This window comes from Erpetoichthys calabaricus, chromosome 15, assembly GCF_900747795.2.
Source record: "Erpetoichthys calabaricus chromosome 15, fErpCal1.3, whole genome shotgun sequence".
Taxonomy (NCBI): Eukaryota; Metazoa; Chordata; class Cladistia; order Polypteriformes; family Polypteridae; genus Erpetoichthys; species Erpetoichthys calabaricus.
In genome coordinates this window covers 22,408,686-22,430,141 of record NC_041408.2, presented here as the reverse complement: position 1 = coordinate 22,430,141, position 21,456 = coordinate 22,408,686, and the positions used below count along the sequence as shown (strand labels likewise).

At 41.7% G+C, this 21,456-nt stretch overlaps 1 protein-coding gene across 1 annotated transcript in view; it reads right to left on the bottom strand.

Moving 5' to 3' along the window:
- Positions 1–4,934: 4,934 nt before the first annotated feature.
- LOC114666087 (acylphosphatase-2-like) overlaps positions 4,935–21,456 on the bottom strand; it is a 121,178-nt gene continuing 104,656 nt past the window's right edge. Inside the window, exon 4 of the mRNA XM_028820824.2 lies at positions 4,935–5,379. Coding sequence (XP_028676657.1) covers positions 5,265–5,379 — 115 coding nt within the window. The 3' untranslated portion in view covers positions 4,935–5,264. The remainder of the gene's footprint in view (positions 5,380–21,456) is intronic.

Here is a 21,456-nt window from a genome sequence, read left to right as displayed (position 1 = left end):
AGGCCTTACTTTTAACCTGTGTTCACCATGACAATGTGTTACATTTTAGTGACAGGACCCGCGGGTATACTTGAGTGTGTGCCATGTGATGAACCGGCACCTCATCCAGGGTTCATTCCCAGCCCCTGTGGCCTTGAATTGAACAAAGCGCAAGGCCAACTCTACCATGTAAGTGACTAGTTGGTCATCAAGGGTGGCAAACCTTGAGGGAGGCAAAATCTTTTTTTAAAACCATATTACAAACACACAGATGGTCCCATTAACATTATTTTTATGTGCTACTGTTGTTCAGTCTTTACGGGTGACCTCCCAAATCCCAGAATGCATTGCACTCAGCTTCACTGAGGGTCTTTGTTACATTACACTCAGGATTTATTCCCTGGCTTGTATTTATTTTGTGTTTTTCTGTTGTTTTTCTTCATTTTGAATTGTTATTTTTCATGTTTTTGTTTTATTTCACATGTTTTATTATTTATTAATTATTTTCTGCCCCTATAAAATTGTTAAGATCTATGTGTAATGATTTGTTCCACTATGCTCCTTGTACTATGTGGGTGGAGCCTCAAGAGGCGGTGCCACCCTGATGTCACTGCTGAAGGACCGCCCTCTGCCTTTATCCTCAAAGCCTGAGAGCAGATCCTTCAGTGTTAAGATTAAGATGTCCAAAGAATTCCCTGTGCAAAAAGGTGTCTGGTGAGGAAATGTCATCTGTCCCCTACTATTCAACGCAACGATTGGTGGCATCATGAGAAAAGCTTGAAAACAAAACTATGTGACAGACTTGATGTTTACCGTCGATAGCACCTTTTTCACCGAGATAGACGCTGACACTACCGATACACTATACGCTATCGCCCAAGCCGCCAACTCAGATAAGATCACAATGCTTACTGCCAATGGATCACCTGCAACTGTTTACCTAGATGGGATCAAAATCAAACAAGTATAAGAATTTAAATATCTGGGTTCAATCATCCAAGAAAAGAGACAGCAGCTACAGCTGAGGTACACAGCAGAACTGGCCAAGCAACTGCATTTGTTGCTTTGAAGTTGTGCCTGTGGAAGAAAGTGAATATTTCCATTCGATCTAAAATACACCTCTTCTGAATGTTGATTCTACCGATCCTCCTATTCAGATCTGAAACTTGGACTATGCTCAAATCTGAGCTGAATAAAGCTCGAAGTCTTCCAAATGCCCTATCTATGCCAGATTCTGAGCGTCTCCCTCCATGATCAGCTTTGAAATGAGACCATACTAGCGTGATACAACAACCAACTGACGGTAGAAATGGAAATCCAGCAAATGCAGCTATGCTGGTTTGGACACGTCTGCAGGATGGACAACATCGTCTTTTAAACTCTTATGGCAAGAATGACCCCGGACTTGGAAGGTGCAAAGGGTGGCACCGCGAAAGATATGGATAAAAGAAATCAAAGACAATCATAAGAACCGTCGTATTAGCTTTCTGGATGCCAAAGCCATCGCATTGGACCATCCAGCTTGGAAAAGCATCATCAAGGAAGGTTGATCCCCTGCGGCACCCAAAGCAGTGTACAGACTAGGGAGGAAGCCCCGATCTGTCACAAGCCAGGGACAAGAGAGGGGATTAAGAGAGAGAACATATTGGTGCACGACAGACTTTTTAACCCGAAGAACATTTAGAGAAAGAGTGAGTAATGAAATGTCGTCAGAAAGGGAAGTAGAAAATGTTATTAGCCCACTTCTCTTTAATATTATGATTAATGAACTTCTAGAGACAGTAACAGAAGTAGACATATCTCTAGTTGCTGATGATGGAGCAATTTGAAACAACGGGAAAAATATTGAATTTCTCTTCAGAAAAAATACAAATTGGTGTTTTGCAGTATAGGATCATGGGAAAATAGATGGAAATTCAAAACATCAACCTCTAGGACATTGACAATTTGTTTTTCATCTAAGAAAGTCACATGATTAAATTCATTTTTGTTGTAAAATACAGCGATAGAATGGAAAACTGAATTTACATGAATGATATTTGCTACAAAACTAAAGTGGAAATAGCCCATAAGGGAATTATTACGGAAATATAATATTAGGCTTAATCTAATGAGATGCGTAACTGAACGGTCAAGGAGTGCGGATAAGAATATTGTTCTCACATTAATAGCTGTCAAGATTAATTATCAGCAGCCTCTCCCATTTTAGTACTTTTAGACAGAATTCAGGATTCAACTACTGTATATCAACAAATGCACTGCTAGTAGAGGTAGAGCAAAGCTTTAGAAGGATCAAACTAGACCTTAATTACTGGGCACGCATAAAGCAAATAGTAATTCATTCTTCAGCAAATATTCTAATTGATTGTTGGCAATGTCAGTGCGGAAGGATAAGGTTTGGGTCGTATGGTAAAAGGGTGTCAAAACTGGTTTGAGATTTTAGAGTACACACTTGTGCAGTGGGACCAAAAAAGATTAATAATTTGGCCGCCTTGGTGTTTGGTAAGACCACATACTGATTTTTTCAAATCAAAAGAAATTAAAAGGAAGAATTCTCTGATGTATCCAAACTATCAAATAGCAAGTTATCTCAACATGAGATATAGTGATTTTGTCCAGAAATACACAGATACAAAAAAATAAGGTGGCATCTGTTTATTACAAGAAGAATATGGAAAAGGGATGCGCAGTGAGGATATCTGACGACTACTAGACTAAAAGCTTGACAACTTGTCGGCATGTTCACCAGAAATGTTGGTGACTTGTTTAGCCCTGGAATGGACAGACTTGTATCACAAATTAATTGAGCTATATATGAATAGTTTATTAGACAAGTCTGTTTGGATTCCAGAACATACAGAAATTGTGGGTAAAGAAACAATAGACGAACAGGCAAAAACTGGTCTAGACAAAGATCATACAGAAATGGATATAACACTAGGGAAAAAAGAAATCCAATGTGTGATTAGTAGGACCATAATATCTGAATGGGATAATAGTGATAAAAGCGGACATTTTTACAAATTTCTTTCAAGGGTTAGGGAGGGTGGTGCTCAGTTTCATTTTTCAGGGAAAGAAGAGATAACAAGCACAAGAGTCCACTTAGGTCATCATGGCCTGAAGAAATATCTCCACGCTGTGGGAAAACATAGAAATGGGAAACGTCAAAGGTGTGGGGAAACTGGAAGTCTAGGGCATCTTATAATGACACGCAAAGTAGGGGACAATGTGAGGAATTGCAAGAAAGATTTAGATAGAACCAAACCCAGACTGGCCCATCTGACTGCCAAACAGAGAAGTCTTTCCACTGCTCCACAGTCCAGTGGCGGTGTGCTTTACACCACTCCATCTGACGCTTGGCATTGAACTTGGCGATGTGAGGCTGGCATGCAGATGCTCAGCCTTGGAAACCCACTCCAAGAAGCCCCCGCCGCACAGTTAATGCCAGTGGAAGTTTGGAATCTTCAGCTATGGAATCAACAGTGTGTTGGCGACTTTTACGCATCATGAAACTTAAGCAGTCATTGACCCCACTCTGTGACTTTACGTGGTCTTCCGCTTCATGGCTGAGTTGCTGTTGTTCATAAACGTTTCCACTTTACAATAATACCACTTACAGATGACTGTGGAATAGGGATGAGATTTCAAGAACTGTCTTATTGCAAAGGTGGCATCCCATCACAATACCACACACAGTCACTGAGCTCTTCAGAACGACACATTTTGATTAACAAATGTTCGTAAATGGAGACTGCATGGCGAGGTGCTTGTACTGTATTTATAATTAAGAGGTGTGTCCCAATATTTGTGAGCATATAGTGTATGACATCAAAGGGTAAAAACAGAACTAATTCTACATTTAGAAAGCTCTTCTGTCACAGATAGGGTCACAAGGTTGGCTTACAGCTTTGTCTAGGACAGCACAAATGCCAAAGCAGGATCTGGAAGTGCATGGATGGATGCTTGTGCAGGGGCCAAGTGAGAATTTCTGAATTTTAGTAGCTGTTATGTAACATAAAGCATAATAAAATATAATCTTGAACTCTCACTGAGAGGGAGAGCAGACATACATGAAAATATTCCTTAGTGTTTATTCCATGCATTTCATTTTCTGTGGTACCCAACTCCCTTTTATTCTTTTTAACAAAAAAAAAAAATGATTGTGCAAGTGAGAGCTGTCATGACGGGCTATTTGTGAAGCTAAAGAGCTGCACAGCTAACTAAAGCTTATTGAAATGCCAGCACAGAAGAAGGAGGTCTATTAATTTGGTGCAGAATAAAATGACAGCAAGTCAGAAGCAAAAAGCTTTTGTGGCTTACCCAGGACACTTTGCGAGGCTGTTGTCTCGGGTCTTTTTGTTTTTTTTACTGTATTGTGTGCCCTTTCTTCTGACAGACTGACTATGACAGCCTGTGTTTAACACCGGAGCAGACTGCTGCAATTTAACTCTTGTTCGGAAGGTGTCTGGGAAGACGTTCATCCTATGAATACCTACGAAACAATCCACATAAACACCCGGGGTCTCCATTCCATTCTGTAGTCAGTTCTTATAAAGGCTATTGAATTTTGCAAAGGTGCATTAGCTCACATGTTTTGTACTTTTTTAACATTTATTTCAAAAAGGTAACGACTTTACGGAAAACACAATTCCCACATCCGGTATAATGTCACTGGTGAGTGAATGCAAAATGGCATTACAGGGGGTGTGTAAGCTGGGTAAGAGAATGGAGGGAATATGTCAACTTGTAGAATGACAAGCTATTCAGAAGCCTTTGGGTTAAACGGGCTGCTGTTGCTTCTCGGTGGCAGGAATCCAATATGTGATTGGCAGCATACCAGCTTTATTCCACTGAGCCACTAGAAAGGGACAGGGAGTCCCAGTGGGGAGATGTTGGGGTCTGTGTGGTGGGAGACAGGAGCCTCTGAATGTAACCTAACAGTGAATACCACAGAATTGAAAAATCAAACGTCACCACAGCTTTATTATAATTACACTGCTACAATCATAAATCCTTGGAGTTTAAATCTTGAAATAATCTCTATGTTACATTTCACAGTTCACAAATACGAGATTAAAAAGCATATCCAGATTTCATGAGTAACTGATCCAAGAGATTAACACTCAAGTTGGCACAAATACACGATTTTACGATTACTGCGTAAGGAACTCGGTCACTGGGTGAAGGTCATACGTTTCATTCACCTTCTCAGCTTTGCATTACAATGCGGCCACAGTAAAGATGAGCTGAACTGTGATCACAAGATGGTTTTCTAGCGGTTGTCCTCAGTAGCGGGTGGAGAAGCCCTTGTAGTCTAACTTGGAGATTTCCTTTTCATTGGAGAAGTTAGCCCGGTCAATGCGAGAGCTCGGACTCCCCACTTTGCTGAGCCAGTTCTTCCTGTAAATAAAGCCCAAGACATAAGGTTACATTAGAGACCTCTAAACTGAAAGTATTTCACTCTCTTAAAACACTTGGCTGTCAGGTAAAGTACTCCTGAGTGCAGACGCAGCTAATGATGAATTTGGATCAAACCTTGAGCCTGCCGTTTTAAAAGACATCACCCACCTTCAGAGCATTAGCTCCGTTTTCATCATAATGCTCCTGGTTTACTTTTTGTTGGCTTTACTAATTGATTACCTTCAAGCATTGTGACAAATGGGGACCTCAACTTGATGTCATTCTGAGCGGTGCTAAACTGAACTGAAGTGAAAATCAAACTGCTTAGTAAAACTCAATAAAAATACATAATTAAAATAAAACACAACATCGTATGACATAAAACATAACCTACTTAATGTAATACAACATAATAAAATTCCCAAATCAACATTGGGGGTCAGTGGAACAGTGGACCAGCTCTACACCCTTAGCAGGGTCCTAGAGGGTGCATGGGAGTTCGCCCAACCAGTCTACATGTGTTTTGTGGACTTGGAAAAGGCGTTCGACCGTGTCCCTCGGGGAATCCTGTGGGGGGTACTCCGAGAGTATGGGGTACCGGACCCCCTGATAAGGGCTGTTAGATCCCTGTACAATCGGTGTCAGAGCTTGGTCCGCATTGCCGGCAGTAAGTCGAACCCGTTTCCAGTGAGAGTTGGACTCCGCCAGGGCTGCCCTTTGTCACCGATTCTGTTCATAACTTTTATGGACAGAATTTCTAGGCGCAGCCAGGGCGTTGAGGGGGTCTGGTTTAGTGGACTCATGATTGGGTCACTGCTTTATGCAGATGATGTTGTCCTGTTTGCTTCATCAGGCCGTGATCTTCAGCTCTCTCTGGATCGGTTCACAGCCAAGTGTGAAGCGGCTGGGATGGGAATCAGCACCTCCAAATCCGAGACCATGGTCCTCAGCCGCAAAAGGGTGGAGTGCCCTCTCAGGGTTGATAGCGAGATCCTGCCTCAAGTGGAGGAGTTCAAGTATCTTGGGGTCTTGTTCACGAGTGAGGGAAGAATGGAGCGTGAGATCGACAGGCGGATCGGTGCAGCGTCCGCAGTGATGAGGGCTCTGCAGCGGTCTGTCGTGGTGAAAAAGGAGCTGAGCCGTAAGGCAAAGCTCTCAATTTACCGGTCGATCTATGTTCCTACCCTCACCTATTGTCATGAGCTATGGGTAGTGACCGAAAGAACGAGATCGCGAATACAAGCGGCTGAAATGAGTTTCCTCCGCAGGGTGTCTGGGCTTTCCCTTAAAGATAGGGTGAGAAGCTCAGTCATCCGGGAGGAGCTCAGAGTAGAGCCGCTGCTCCTCCGCATCGAGAGGAGTCAGATGAGGTGGCTCGGGCATCTGATCAGGATGCCTCCTAGACGCCTCCCTGGTGAGGTGTTCCGGGCACGTCCAACCGGGAGGAGGCCCCGGGGAAGACCCAGGACACGCTGGAGGGACTATGTCTCCTGGCTGGCCTGGGAACGCCTCGGGATTCTCCCGGAAGAGCTAGAAGAAGTGGCCGGGGAGAGGGAAGTCTGGGCATCTCTGCTCAAGCTGCTGCCCCCGCGACCCGACCTCGGATAAGTGGAAGAGAATGGATGGAACATTGGGGGTCACTGAGGGATATCCTTGTAGTGATTGGTGCAGGGTGGGAACCAGTCCTGGATGGGGTACCAGTTCACTGTTGGGCTCCATTAAGCACCCATTTAATGTAATTTTATGAATATTTCAATAGAAACATCAGACAATTAGAACTTGTACAAAGTCATATATTTTTCCAAGTATTTTTGCTGAGATCCTACAGTGACGCCTTGGTTAATGCTACTGCCTCACTGCTCCATGGAGCTGTTGACGATTCCCAATCTACACTCGCTCTGTGTCAGTCTTCTCTGGGTCTCCTTCCACATCTCACTGATAAGCAGACAGGGCTGACCGGTGAACGTAAATCACCCCAAGAAGAGTGGGTCCTGATGTGGGTCTAAGTGTGCCCTGGGATGGACTGGTTTGGTTCCTGTCTTGGGCAATAAGCTGCTAGGGTAAGACCCTTCTGCCTGCAGACCATTGATGCGTCAAAGAGGCTCAAGAAATGGGTGGCTGGATTCTTCTTACTGTTATTATCATTACTTTTATTAGTATCTTCAGACAACATGTCTGTCTTATGGTTACCAGATAAACATGCTTGGTGGTTTATGACTGTTCAGTAAGCATCAGAATGGCACTAGCATGCTGCATTCATTGGTCTAAAACAACAGATGACAAGAGACTAGTCAGTGCTTCTCTCCCTCACTCCCCACAGCAGCAACACAGTACAAAGCACAGGAAACCAATAAAGCACTCTCTTACTCTCTTTGCCTTCTCTCTGTATCTTCTCTCATCCACCTCCACTCCTCCCAACTCTAAGTCTCAGAGCATGACTGCTGGCTCCTTTATAGGGCACCCAGAAGTGCCCCAGGTGTCTGGTAATCATCGCCTGCCAGCGCTTCCGGGTGTGGTGACAGTCTTGCTATTCCCCTTGTGCCCCCTGGCAGTAGCAATGGGCCTCGACAGTGTTGAGCTTCCACGCTCCAACCATGTGGCACCACAGGAAGCTAGGGGGGCTGCCCTCTGTTGCCCTGTACAAGCACGTTCCCCTGGTTCTTTTGTTACAAAAGCGTCCCAGATAGATAGATAGACAGATAGATAGAATGCAAGAACACACAGCATTTGCTATTATGATTAAGTGTTCAGAAACCTTATTGCCTGTGAATAAAAAGAATTCCTGTATCTACTGGTGTGAATCCCAACGGCCCTATACAGTTCGCCAGAAGAATGAGAAATGCAAGACGGTTTTTAATTAGATCTTTAATGGTTCTGTAACTATCCTATTTGCCTTTCTGAAGCATCGTATGGACCATATGTCCTGAACAGAAAGGATCTGTGTGCCATGTAATATTCTATGCCACTTTCACTAAACTGTGTGTTGCCAGTTCCAGTGAGGCATTATAATGACATATTGCTGTTGGTATAAAGGCTCCCCAGTTGCATTCCTTGACACACCTCTGCTGAATAATTTGTTGGCTGAAATTTCTCAGTGTTAATGTGTCTGAGAGTTACATGTAGCATTGTTCATAATGGCACTCAGTTTTGTTTTAATCCTCTCCTTCGCTACAACCTCCAGGGGTTCAGAATATGTCCTATAACTGAGCTGTTGATTTGGTGGGCCTCTCTTGAAGTGATGTTACCAGCCCAGCACACCACAGTGTAGAAAATCGCACTGGCCATCACAAAGTTATAGTAGATATGAAGGATGTCACTTCCCACATTAAAGGAACACAGTCTCCTAAGGAAAAAGAGTCTGCTCTGCTCGCTCTTATATTGTTCCTCTGTGTTATAAGACCAGTCCAGTCCGCCATTGATGTGGACCTGCAAGTGCTTGTAGAGCAGTGCACCACCCTCTACATCCACTCCCTGAATAGTGACAGTTCTGTATATATTTATATATACAGTATATGCATATATGTATATAATGAAGCGCTGCTGCCTCGCAGTTGGGAGACCTGAGGACCCGGGTTCACTTCCCAGGTCCTCCCTGCGTGGAGTTTGCATGTTCTCCCCGTGTCTGCGTGGGTTTCCTCCCACAGTCCAAAGACATGCTGGTTAGGTGGATTGGCGATTCTAAATTGGCCCTAGTGTGTGCTTGGTGTGTGGATGTGTTTGTGTGTATCCTGCGGTGGGTTGGCACCCTGCCCGGGATTGGTTCCTGCCTTGTGCCCTGTGTTGGCTGGGATTGGCTCCAGCAGACCCCCGTGACCCTGTGTTCAGATTCAGCGGGTTGGAAAATGGATGGATGGATGGATATAATGAATATTCTGACCTTTGCTTGTTTTTCATTTTCTGGTCACTCATTGTTTCAAATCCTATCAACCAGTGATGCCCTGTGTGGCTATGAATGTGAGCAAGCTGCCAATTTTCTGACTTAAGAAATATTGAAACAACTACTGTACCTTCAGGTCATGTGATTTGTATGTTGCTTTCAGTAATACCACCAGCAAAGAGAAATGTACAGTAAATGTTCCACTGGAGCACATGGCAGGTCAGTTTGCTTTCTCTGTGCAGCACAGTGAGTCAGTAATGGAGATTCAACCGGCAACGCTGCGTTATTGACCTGCTTTCACATTGCACAAGGAAAACGTTTTATTAGTAGCATCTTTCTAAATGTCAGTGATAAAACAAATATGGGTCTATGTATTCAAGATGTAAAGAAGTTGTTCCTGATTTCTCATTTTTTCTAATATCTCTTCTGATGCTGTTGTTCATTTAAATGCAGATATGAATGTTGATAATTTATGAAATAAAAGAAATCACAGTTATGAATGTAGAGAGAATGAAGAACGGTTATAGGCAGAGTGGTGACTCTGAGGTTAGGGATCTGCACTTGCAATCAGAAGGTTGCCGATTCGAATCCCGTAAATGCCAAAAAGCGACTCTGCTCTGTTGGGCCCTTGAGTAAGGCCCTTAACCTGCAATTGCTGAGCGATTTGAATAGTGAAAAAAGCGCTATATAAGTGCAAAGAATTATTATTTATTATTAAGAACGTCTGGAGTGAGGGCCTACTGCTTCCAAACTTCAGTGTTGTTTTATGTGTGCTTATGAATTTAACAGTTCATTCACTCTACAGGCATTACTGACTCATTCTTACTAAGCATTCAGAGACCACTGGAGTGTCAAGATTGTTATCTAAGGCACTGATGTGGTGTAAGCGATCAGAAGCAATCCCACCACTCAGCTGGATCAATTCATGCAGAGGTGCAACACCTTGAAGCCTCACAAGCAATCGTGCGCAGAAGCACATAACCAATATTGATTTCAAAGGCTTTGTACTAAGTATGTAAATAAATTCATACATTTCCCTTTCAGTGCTTTAGCTACATTGGTCTAATCGCTGCACTAAAAATACCTCCTAGAGATAGAAACTGGAAGCAAGCAGAACGTGTTGACACAGTAGCTTCCGCCTCCTCAAATGTATCTTTTCTGCACAGTACAGCTGCAATGGCTTTTCAAAATACAAAAAAAAAATCATTGGTGTATAACAGAACTTACATTTATCACATATACTGTATTAATACATTTCAGTGAGCATACTCTAGAGCATTCAGTAGTCTTCTGATTAAGATTTTTTTTTTCAGTTATGTTGTGTAGCACTCAAGGTTATTATAGTTTTGCCTTTTTATATTAGTTTTTATTTCTATATTTTTTCTGACCTTGCTTGGAAATTCAGTTTAGTTTTAGTTTTCCTTCATTGTGTGTTTTTAGTTTTAATTTAGCTTTTATTTCACAAATACATTCCAATTTTATTTTTAAATCTATTAGTTTCAGTTTTAGATTTAGTAATTATTGTACGGTTAAAGAGCTACTATGGAGTTTAGTTTTGTGTCACAATCAGACAGAACTATACACTTAACGGGTTAGGATATGAGTTTAAACGTTTACTACACTACATTGTTTACTATCTGGTTTTGTTTTTGTCTGATAAAAGCAAGTATAAATCAAAACCAGATACTGAATATGAACAATTTTAAACAATTTTATAACTTTTAAAATATTTTCTATGTAATTTGTGCTGAACAAATCTGTGCTGACTGTTTATCTTTTTATCTATTCCTTTTATTGCTAAGAATGGGGCAATTTGTAATAAACTTTTGGTGAATTTTAATGTTTGAGTGTTTATTTTACTCTAAATGTCTATGCCACACAATATATCTCACTGCAAGACAATGTGCTTATAATGAATGCCTTCAATATTGCATTCAAAATTCTCCCATACTGGGCTGTTTATTTTCTACCAGTCATACTGATCTCTAATTCCATCTCTGGCACATACAATTTATAGACAGAATTTGGCCACCTGAAGTCCTGAAAAGATATCAAAAATCAGAAATTAGATTCTACAGTGTTCTGACAGGTATGATCATGAAAATCATGGGAGCTTAGGAAGAACAGGGCTCTTAGGCTTGAATCAGCATGCAGACCCAACCTAGCTGTACTGAGGGAAACAAAAAACACAAGCATGTAATGTCAAGGTTAGGGGTGGTGAGATTTGAACAGCCAATGTATAAGAATGCTAAACCCTTAATGAGCAGAGTAAGAGCAGGTAATAGGTGTGTGGATGGGCACAAAACAACAGAGACAGCATCTGAGATTAAGAACAATATATACATTATCTAAACCTGTTTAACCAGAATAGGATCGCAGGAACCTGGAGCTCATCCCAGCAGGTTTGGATGCAAGGCAGGAAAACTCCCTGGTATGCAATATGTATAATATAGCTGATGTTAATAACAAAAAGAATATGATATTTCAACTATATATTTTGAGAGAGAGAGAGAGAGAGAAATTGAGAAAAGGGGGACAAATATTTTAAAATATAATTCTGCTACCTCATTATTTTCACAATATCAGGTATTTTGAGCTGTTAATATAAACTAAAAAAAGAAATTAATAAATATATAATAAATACAAAGACACATTAGTGTGTTTAGTTTTTCACCAGTTGGCAGACTCTCTGCCCCTACCTACCTGTAGCTCAGTAGAGACGTTGCCAACTCAGGAATTTTACAACTTTTTTTAAAGCAAAAGTGATTGGTCAGTAACAATATGCTGATCTTTTAGGATGACAGTCAGTCTCTTGATCAGTGCCGTTTTATTTTCAGAAAGGATTTCTCCTGTGCAAAGTGGCAAGTGAATTGTTGTCAACAAAAAACAGGCAGTAATAAACTGAAATGTTACTCACTCGTGATTTTTCTGTCCATGCGGTAAAGGTTTTGTTGACCAGCACATTCCAATTTCAGGCGTTTGAATTACATTTTGATATACAAAAAGCACAAAGAAAGGCGGCACAGTAAATCGGTTTCTATTTCACACACTTTACGTGCCCGTGTTTAGCTCACTCTGTCACTGCAAGTGGTGTGTGAACAGCCGCCCTCCGTCACCAGCCGTCATTCACTAGATGAATATGTGCGGGCGGCTCGTGGGGGATGACTTTCTGTTTTGGAGTTAAAAGTTACAAGGGTTAAAGACTAACTGCAAGAATATTCATTCAAAAACGAAAACTAAAAATATTTTTAGTACATTATTATTTTATTTCAGTTAGTCTTTCCAGGGGCGGCACGGTGGCGCAGTGGGTAGCGCTGCTGCCTCGCAGTTGGGAGATCTGGGGACCTGGGTTCGATCCCCGGGTCCTCCCTGCGTGGAGTTTGCATGTTCTCCCCGTGTCTGCGTGGGTTTCCTCCGGGCGCTCCGGTTTCCTCCCACAGTCCAAAGACATGCAGGTTAGGTGGATTGGCGATTCTAAATTGGCCCTAGTGTGTGCTTGGTGTGTGGGTGTGTTTGTGTGTGTCCTGCGGTGGGTTGGCACCCTGCCCAGGATTGGTTCCTGCCTTGTGCCCTGTGTTGGCTGGGATTGGCTCCAGCAGACCCCCGTGACCCTGTGTTCGGATTCAGCGGGTTGGAAAATGGATGGATGGATAGTCTTTCCAGCTACTTTAATAGTTTCAGTTAGTTTTAGTTTTTCATTTCAGTTTTGTTAATTATGTTATTTCAGTTTACAAAATTTTTTTTTTTTTAATAATAGTTTCAGTTTTGATTATAGTTTTCATTAACTATAATATGCGGTGGGTTGGCACCCTGCCCAGGATTGGTTCCTGCCTTGTGCCCTGTGTTGGCTGGGATTGGCTCCAGCAGACCCCGTGACCCTGTGTTCGGATTCAGCGGGTTGGATAATGGATGGATTAACTATAATAACCTTGGTAGCACTCCTAATCGATCAAAGGACACACAGACATTTGTGTTGAAGATGAGTGCTAATGACATTCATCCTTCGTTTACTTTTTAAGTATCCTGGGCATTAATTCTGCAATATCATTTTTCTGAAAGAAAACATAAGAAAAACGTCAACATTTACTGTGAAGTAAATACTGTGGTGGACAGTCGGGACGCCCTGATTATGGAAGGACCTGGGGAGACAGTACCTCCAGGACAGTTTTTCAAATGCAGTTTCAGAGGGCAGCCCCCTTGGCTTACAGCGGGGGCCACGAGTGAAGAGCATGGAAGCTCAACCCTGCTGGGGCCCGTGGCCATGGCCAGTCTGTGTCGGGATTAGGACAGCTGTACCCGCTCGGGCATCACGATACGTATTTGTTAAAATCACTAAGTACTTCATAGTATGATGTTTCCAATGACTGTGATGGATTTATTTTCTGTTAAAAGAAAGTTGGCATACACACATCCATTATAGGAATTAAAAGCATATTCAACAGGTGACATTCGACCTGAACCTTGAGTGCATATTAAGAAATGAAACTATAATAATAAACCTGAACATGCCAAGAATGCACTCATTGATCTCTGCAGATGCAGGTCACAACAGCCTTCTTGACATTTAAGCCTCGAGTAGCAGAAGAATGTTAAAGAAAATGATCTGTTAGGTTTCAAGGATCTTACAAGTAAGAAGGCAGACGAAAGAGCCATATTGCAGAACACAGACAGCATTCATTTTAAACAACAGTGTCAGAAATGTTTTCTAAGGCTTGCTGTTTCCCAATCTCTATAATGACACTCCACCCACAACAAATGAGAACCCACACCATCTGTTGCTTTTGATTCCAAACCTGTTTCTGCGTAAAATTGAGAAAAGGCTACAATTCTACTGTATGTCACTCCATCCTCAGCCTTTCTGAATCAGTGACACATACTGTCGGGACAAGAATGCTCTACTTGCACTTTTAATACTGTGACACAGTACATTTTGATATCCTGTAACAGGGAGCTCATAAATTGCTTCTTGACTTTAAACAATTGATTAAGAGAAAATAATCATTCTGATCTTCTATTGCATTTTTCTTACACTGTACTAAAAAAATGGGGGAATACAGTAGATGAATAGTGTACTTTTTTGAAACATGTAATTTCAATCATCTTATATGTTAAACAGCAGTCACCTTCTAGATGTAATTACTTTCACAATGTCATTTGTGTTTCATATTTTCTTCCAGGGACGTGCGATCAGGGGAGACAGGAGAGGCAGAGCTTCACCTGTCATCATGAAAGTTAAAAAAACACTAATAATGATATAACAAAATAAATTTGTCCACCGGTGTGTTTTGTCTTGGTAGAGTACTCTACCTTCCCCTTTTGTATTATTAATATGTAGCCTTTGTCAGAATGCCTCACATCTCCCAGACTTACCACTGTTTATAAGGTACTGTACCATATAACTTCTCTCCACCTTCCCTTCTACATCTATAACCTTGGGCAATTAGGTGTAGTAACAGACAAACAGGAGTTAAGTTATAATTTAAACAATGTATTATTGATAATATTCATAAATAATAACAATATACAAAGTACATTGAAAATATTGGAAACCATACAACCTGATGCTGATGTGTAATTTCAGGCGGCACACAAACTTGTTAGTTACTTAAAATGTCTCTAGTTAAGGCATCATTTGTGGTCAGCTTTCTTCAGCGCAGGCCACATGCCTGTCTCAATATGGCTGCCAAGCTGTGCTCTTCATTGTGTTGTCCTGATTAGTTCATGGTGTGTGAGATGGTCTTTCATCAGTTTGGTGAGAGAGAGAGCTGAGTAAAGCAACCAAATTTATAGGTTTTCTGTCCAACCCCTAGAGCCAATAGGGCGTTGTGGTACTTAAAGGCTTCTGATACAAGCCAATTCCAAACAGCCATACTTCAGACCAATGGGAGGATAGAACATCTTCACACCTGCCCCCCAAACCATATGTTAAGGTAAAGCTTGGCAGTTAGGCAGCCTGGCTTTGTGTGGGGGTTGATTGAGAGACTTTAGCAGAGAAACACTTGCCAAACTTGTTTGGGGCACTCCCCCCAACCCCCCCCCCCCCCAAACCCTATCGTAAAATTCCTAAAAAGGGGAGGGGGGGGGGTTAAACATGAATGCTTCCCACTAATGTAACACTAACATTGCATTGCTTTGCCCAAATTATAAATAAAGACATACAAAATATTTATCAAGCTGTATGCAAAATTTCACATCACAACAACCGGTCTGTGCTATAAATTTGTTTTCTGTATGATTCCAATAATTTTGATAATTTTTATGGTCAAAATCGCTGAATTGGCACATTTCCTGTTTAAATACAGGGGAGAAACACGAGGTGTGGCAGTGAGGAGCCTCGCCTCACCTCAGGCTGCACTCTCCCTCACACACTGGGCCGATGTATGCAATTGGCGCGTGCCTGGTGCTGTCTCTCTGTGTGTCACCAATATAATGTTTGCAGACACATTTATTATACACCCCAACTTTCCACAGTCTGGCTTAAACCTTTAATGAATGTGTGTGACATATTTAGTCTTGCTGATCAGACATAAAACCACCGTGAAAAGGCACAAGGTGAGGCAGACAGTACCGTGTAGCCCTGAAGGGGGCGCCTGTGAGCCCAACAGGTGCTCGTTGCTGCTGTTCTTCTACGCAGAGGCACCAGTAAGCTTGCAATATCAGAAAGTCAAGTGCACTGCAGTGGTCCATTTATTTTTTTTTTCTGACTGACTGACAAAATCGAAGATTAAGATTTTGTTTCCTGATGAGGCATTAGCTCTCTGGAAATGTGTTTTTTTCAATTGCTGCATTTTAATAACCTGAATTTAAATAAAAAGGTATTATCCCTCCCCCGCATGCAAAATGACGGTTAAAAGACTATACGAGAACAAAAGGATAATTTAGCTCTTTACTGACAGGTTCACGCGGTATTACAGACGGGAAGCTTATGACAGACATATCAAGTTGTGGGAAGCTTGATCTGTGCAGTCCGTCATCTTTCGTCGCTACGCTGAAAGGATTTTCACCGGACAGAAGACATAATCTTCTGCCCGGCCTCGGATGGAAGACATACTCTTCCGCCCGGAAGTTTCAAAGTGTTGGCCGTAGGTGTCCATTCTTAAATACAGGTTGGTCCATGTGCAGGCTCTTGGCTCCGATCCAAACAAGGACAGGACAGTACTCAAACCCCACCTTCAAACATACAGGAATAGCACAATGCCTACATACCTCATTCTCCCAACAAGGAAAGAGATTTTTACTGACAGAGGACAGAAATATACTAGTCTGTCTTTAGGCTGACTATTCAATTCTACAGTTGTCTGTGGCTCTCTAGCCCTGTGCTTGGCTCGGCAATTCTAAATGCTGCTGTTGTGCTCCTGTGTACCATACTTGGTCTGCCTGTATGAATGAGTCCATTACAGTGGGCACAGAGAACAGTGACATTAAACTTAATAAAAAAAACACATAGTATACAGTAACAGATTTTTAAAACTAAAGGAAAATAATGAGGACTTTTACAAGAAAGTGACTTTTGATTTTCATGGAGAAGGATAGGCGCATGGACTTCATTTACAAATAAAGGTAAGACCATAAATGGTTTTCAATTTTATAAAAAAAAATGGGATCAGAGTAAGAAAAGAAAAACAATCCAATATTTAAAAACTAAATTTTGACCTTAAATAAAATATTCTTTTGTTTTTCTTGTTATCCTTTTGTTGAAGAGTCTGTATTAAAATTGATTAAAGCATCAGAATTAAACGCTTTTAAAAATAACTACATATTTCAATTAAGGTCAAAACTGAAATCCATTTTTTGTGCACCACTCAATACTTTCATTTGTAGTGAATGAGTATGAACTGTGGAGGGTGCTGAGCAAATGTGTTTTCTCCACTCTCTGTCACCACTATAAATGTAACGTTCTTTCTTAGCCAAATATGCACCTTACCTATCTGTGTGTGTAAAGAATGCTGATAAGATATGAAATATAACCAGTAGTCAATGTACATGCTGTCAATTGAATAGTGAATAAGCTACTCTTTTGGGTTCATATATTTGTAACTCTGACTCTGAAGGAGTCATCAGCCATGAACCTCACCGCACATCACTGTGTTCTTCATTAAAGTATGCAAATTTCTCTCCTTGGAAGATATATCAATGGTCCTTTTACTCACACTGTAATAAAAAAAGGGGGCAATAAGCAAATAGTTTAGTTTTTGGAAACATGTATAGCTTAACCCGAGATGATCTTCTGAAGGTAATTACTTTCACAGTGTCATCAGTATTTCATATTCTTTTCACCATTAAAGTATACCAATACCCCCTTCTGGCAGACATGTCACAGTGAACACGTTGATGTGGTTGTAGTGCCTTTCAAAGGCGTGAAAATGTGTTTTGAAGACTAAAGGGGAAGAATTTACAATCTAAGGGGTATGAGATACGCCCGAACACCACCAGACAGATGTCACTTCTTTATAAAAGCACACGTTTATTTTTTCCTCTACTTCGCACAGCACACAGTGTTCCCGCACCAAACACCCCTAACACGGGCCTTCTCCACAATGTCCTTGGACCGCCTTTCCTCTGCTCCCTTAAGCTTCGTCCTGCTCCCACTCCTGACTCTAGCTCCCAGACTGTAGGAAGGCGGCCCCTTTTATGTTCACCCGGACGTGCTCCAGGTGCTCGTTGATGACCTTCTGGCGGCACTTCCTGCACTCCGCACTCCGGGTGTCCCCGGAAGGTTCTTCCTCCACCTGCCCAGGTGTGGCAGAAGTGCAGGTTTCCTGGGCTCCACGATGTTCGGGGCACCCCCTGGTCCCTTCTTTATCCAGAGTGGTTGCCCCCTCGTGGTCCGGGGAATGAATAACCCGCCTCCCGGTCCTTCCAGGCATCCATGCTGGGTCTGCCCCCCAGCCTCCTGTGACAGAGGGCATGGAAGCACTGCAAGGTTATAAACTGTAAGCACAATTTAATCACAGGATGCACATTCAGAACAGATTAAATGTGCAGCAAAAGCTGAAGGTGAGCAAACGTTTGAAAACAGAAGTATTTAGTCCTCAACTGGTTTGTGTTTCATATTCGCACTTTCACAGCTTAAAATTTTGTAAGAACTATATCAGAATTGTTTCCTATAATGGATAAATTTTGTGCAAAGATAAGAGAGACGTATCCAAAATGATTACTGGCTCCTTATAGCGGACATGTGGTTCAGAGAAATTACTGACACAGGAGGCAGAACTATGAAAAAAAGTGGAACATTTCAATTTTTATGTGCTATATATACTGTCACACGTGTACATTTAAGAGACAAGTGCTTCTTGATCATTAATACCACCTAATGACGTCACTTCCAATTCCCACATACCTGGACCGGCCCCTTCTGCCTCACACACCTCATAACTGGAGTGCCGACTTCATGGAGTCAGTTTAGTTTAGGACTCCTGTCTGGAAAGATGTTATCGTGTTTATTAGTAACTTGTTTTGTTTTCAGTTATATGGGGATCACCGTGAGGTTGCCCAAAACTTTATAATCTTTTTTGTCCTTTTGTTACAATACACACACACAAACATATTTGTTCTTTGCAATTTATGTCACATTTAAGTTGACTGTTGAAATACAGTGTACCTCCACTTATCTGTCCATTCTCAGTGTTTACCCCATCTCTGTCTGGCTTGTTTCGAGAGACTAAGGATCCCACAAACATCCCAGCAGGAAATGGTGCAAAGCAGGACCACTATACCGGATGTTTCCTTGGTTAGATTAAGACAAACAACACAAAAATTCTTTGTTGCATCCTGATGATTAGTACATTCATAGTTTTTTCAATAATTCTGTTATGTATTTAGTTCACATGCCATGGTGGCCTTATAATCATTAAAAGAGAAGCTAATGTCACAGTCATAATTTATGTCATCAGATGACAGAACTTCAAATCTTAATTGAAGAAGCCAGTCAAATGAAAGAAAGGAGTCATCATACTGAAAAACATTGGCCTGTCACAAATGAATTAGAAAATCACTGTTCATTTCTCAAATAATTTCTGTCACCAAAACATTTTGGATTTTTATAGTTTCCATTTAATGGCTTTAAGGCTCAGGGAGGGCAAACATTTACCCTTATTAAAGAAACCAGACAAAGAAAACATAGAATAGCAAACTTCACCTCCAACGTGATGCTTTCATTCAGTATAGACGTGCTGTATGAGCTTAGAAGGGAAAGCTTTTCTTTCAATGACTTCGTTTTTGCAGTGAGCACTGCCCAAACAATTTTTGACATTTGCAGCTAATTATTATTTGATCTATAAAGCGATCAAGCAGGGAACCGTGTCATTCCTTTCCTGCAAGAGTCTATGGTAACCAACACCATACTATACTGTATAGCATACTAGCAAAATACCCGCGCTTTGCAGCGGCGAAGTACTGCTTTAAAATTTAAAATAAACTGAGGGAAAATATACCAATAATTATTTGTTAAGGATCTCTTTGTATACCATGTTGTCAGTTCGCCCCTCCGGTTGTAATATGACCAAGCTGTGCGCTGAGCTTACTCTTGAGCATGCAACGTATAGTTGGCCATGTGAAAAGCAAATGAAGAACGGCAAGACCGCGCCAGCTGCGGAGCTCAGCTCGGAGCGAAATGAAGTGAATGAAATGAAGTAAATGGGAGAGGAGATGATCACGTGACTCCAACACCCGCCTTAACTCTCCATCCCTCCACAAACACACAAACACAGTCTCTCGGATGCCAACTCTCCTTTCGCACACTGCGTCTACTAAACACTAAGAAACACTAAGTATAAACACTGAAGGAAAAAATACTATTCAGTAAGTAGCGCATCTACTAAACTGTAAATCAGTAAAGGAGAAACGACTAAACACTAAGGAAAAAGAGCGGCAAGACCATGTCAGCTGCGGAGCTCAGCTCGGAGCGAAATGAAGTGAATGAAATGAGGTGAATGGGAGGGGAGATGATCACGTGACTCCAACACCCGCCTTAACTCTCCATCCCTCCACAAACACAGTCTCTTGGATCCCAACTCTCGTTTTTTTATATATAAATGTGAAAGAGAAATTTCACTAACGTAGGCAATTCTAAACTAAAAAGTCAAATGTTACACTTTTTAGTGTGTAGTGAATTTTCTGCTTAAACATGTGACAGAGAATTAATTTTAAATTAATAGTCCCCGTGAACTATGATGTTTGCTGATGACATTCTGATCTGTAGCGATAGCAGGGAGCAGGTTGAGGAGACCCAGGAGAGGTGGAGATATGCTCTAGAGAGGAGAGGAATGAAGGTCAGTAGGAACAAGACAGAATACATGTGTGTAAATGAGAGGGAGGTCAGTGGAATGGTGAGGATGCAAGGAGTAGAGTTGGCGAAGGTGGATGAGTTTACTGTAAATACTTGGGATCAACAGGACAGAGTAATGGGGATTGTGGAAGAGACGTGAAAAAGAGAGTGCAGGCAGGGTGGAATGGGTGGAGAAGAGTGTCAGGAGTGATTTGTGACAGACGGGTATCAGCAAGAGTGAAAGGGAATGTCTACAGGATGGTAGTGAGACCAGCTATGTTATATGGGATGGAGATGGTAGCACTGACCAAAAAGCAGGAGACAGAGCTGGAGGTGGCAGAGTTAAAGATGCTAAGGTTTGCATTGGGTGTGACGAGGATGGACAGGATTAGAAATGAGTACATTAGAGGGTCAGCTCAAGTGGGACGGTTGGGAGACAAAGTCAGAGAGGCGAGATGGCATTGGTTTGGACATGTGCAGAGGAGAGATGCTGAGTATATTGGGAGAAGGCTGCTAAGGATAGAGCTGCCAGGGAAGAGGAAGGCCTAAGAGAGGAAGGCCTAAGAGAAGGTTTATGGATGTGAGAGAGGACATGCAGGTGATGGGGGTAACAGAACAAGATGATGAGGACAGAAAGATATGGAAGAAGATGATCCGCTGTGGCAACTCCTAACGGGAGCAGCCGAATGAAGGATCTATTTTAAGTGCTAAAATAACTTAACAGTATCATAAAATAATTTTGTTTGATGGTTTGCCAAAGATTGATTCCACAGAGATCTACCTGACTACCGCCAATTACAAAATTACTAAGACTTAGAAAGGCTTTGTCAGTTGTGAAGCGATTCTCACATTAGGAACCATTCTTAAGCAGATCTACAGTTGCATAAGAAGCCAATTTGCAGATTAGCTACAGTAAAGTCTTTAATGCAACGCA